General features: G+C 42.8%; 1 protein-coding gene across 1 annotated transcript; it reads right to left on the bottom strand.

Annotated features, from left to right (window-relative positions):
- On the bottom strand, positions 1-942 carry LOC108965742. The gene has a single exon (XM_018928337.1). It carries the CDS (start codon positions 835-837, stop codon positions 25-27), a length of 813 nt encoding a protein of 270 aa, XP_018783882.1. The 5' UTR covers positions 838-942; the 3' UTR covers positions 1-24.
- Positions 943-2,003: the final 1,061 nt, after the last annotated feature.

The raw sequence follows: 2,003 nt of genomic DNA, 5'->3' as shown, positions 1-2,003 counted from the left end.
ACAAAAATATATCAAACCAAAGTATTAGTTTTTGTAAGAGCTCAATTTCGCAACAGGCAAGTACTCGCGACTATTTGATGGCACAATAATATCATAGCGGAAAGCACCACTTGGAATTATAGACGGCTTATAGTTCCTCAAAGGGACCATTACGGTCAACGGTTGCGACTTGACCAACGCATAACCAGCGTTCTGTTGCTTCTGGCGCAATCKATTATTGCGTTGTTTCACCTCCTCGTAACGCTTAAAAAATTCCACCTTAGCAGCGGCCACTTCAGGCGTATCTTCTACTTGCTGAGGAAGTAAATCAGAACGATCGATAGCTTTTACACTGTCTTCATTAGATTCCTTAACCAGCAATGAATTCRAGGAGATAGGCGTGGAAATGCCGAACAAACGCAATTTGGCCTGCCGATGCGCTGCCAGGTGTTGTAAGCGCGCCGCTGCAACTTCTGGTGTTTCCTGCACAGATTGCGGTGCCTCGAATGCAGTGCTRCCATCCATCGACGAGCGCTGTTTTGGSAAATTGGTACCGGCTACATGGAAGCCATCGGCATCGGCGGTATATGTGACCGTCTGCARTTTGCCTTCGGCGTCTAAATAAGTGTAGTAACCGCGTGTAATCCCGTCCTGACTGCGTACTTCTTGTTTTGTGGAAAATGGTTCGCCATAGCCATAAGAATATTGCCCAAAACCATCCTGGGTGTGATATTGATACTGCTGGGTAGAAGCTAACCTATTCCAATGCGGAACGGTGTGTGTGGCGGGAGTCTCATAGTAGTAACCGTCGGCAGCGACCACCGCCAAAACGGACGACAAATACAAGAACAACTGCATTGTAATTATCGAATATCGAATTTCGAATMTAAAGACAAATTTTTAAAATTGTTTAACTTGAAGAGCGCTGCTAGTGATGCGTTCTTGCAATGTACCAGTACTCGCTCTACGACGATTCTGTTATCAGTTCGACTAAATGTTCTGCTATTTATACAAAACGATGCTATGCGTAGTTAGCTTTGCCAGGTTGGTTCATTGAAGGATTTTCGTTCTCCTTTATTTCTTAAGTTCAGTTATTCTGYCATATTAACATACATACTTATTTCTTATTCGGTAGCAAGCTTATGCTCTTCTACATAGATTGATGATATGTGTGTACCAATGTACATATGTATATGTATAAACAGTCGCGCTTATACGCGGTCATCCCACTGTCAATCGCATGTTCCATAAATCGCACTCGTCCTCAAGAAGGTCGCCCAGTTTAGTTTGCTTTCCGTCGCATGGCATGGCAAAACATGACGTACAGCACGTTTTTCGCGAACTCTGCACATGCGGCAGCGCCTCCTGACATCACGTATAGTACTTATGCTTGACTTGTGCGAAAGTATAAACAACACGTGAGCGCCACGCATGTACAGCTGCAAGCAATGATATAGTAGTGGCTCACTCTAAATCGTTTTCAATTGAGGGCTTAACTCTCCAAACACATTTCGTTATAAAAGTTCCAAAAGTTTTTTAATGGGATTGAGATCAGGAGATCGAGTTGGTTAGTCCATAACCTCAATTTCATTCATCCRAACCACTTCTGGGCCAGTCTACTGTTGCTTTTTGGGACATTGTCCTGGTGGAATATCCATTTTGGCGACGTCATCTTCTGAAAATGGTAGCTAAACATTTTGCAGTACCATGCATCTAGGCGTTTTGATCATTGATGTCTTAAATTCAATAGATCGGGCCAACGTCTCTGTACGAGAAACAATCGTCCAGGTCAGACGTTGCAGTGCAAATTTTAGACGTGATGCTATGTTTTTGTTAATAAAGGAGCCTTTCGTTAGTTGAGAGCATACAAATTATTGTCTCGTAACCTTTTTCCCACACTATGAACACCGCACCTTTAATTTAATTCGTCTCAGATCTCTACAGTAGACATTGTTTGTATACGTTGAAGCATTGCGAATCATTGATGCTGAACACTCAACCAATTATTCCATTGCAGTACTATC

This window comes from Bactrocera latifrons, unplaced genomic scaffold (genome assembly GCF_001853355.1).
Source record: "Bactrocera latifrons isolate USDA-ARS-PBARC rearing strain unplaced genomic scaffold, ASM185335v1 scaffold_147, whole genome shotgun sequence".
NCBI lineage: Eukaryota > Metazoa > Arthropoda > Insecta > Diptera > Tephritidae > Bactrocera > Bactrocera latifrons.
This window is presented reverse-complemented; position numbering and strand designations above follow the sequence as displayed.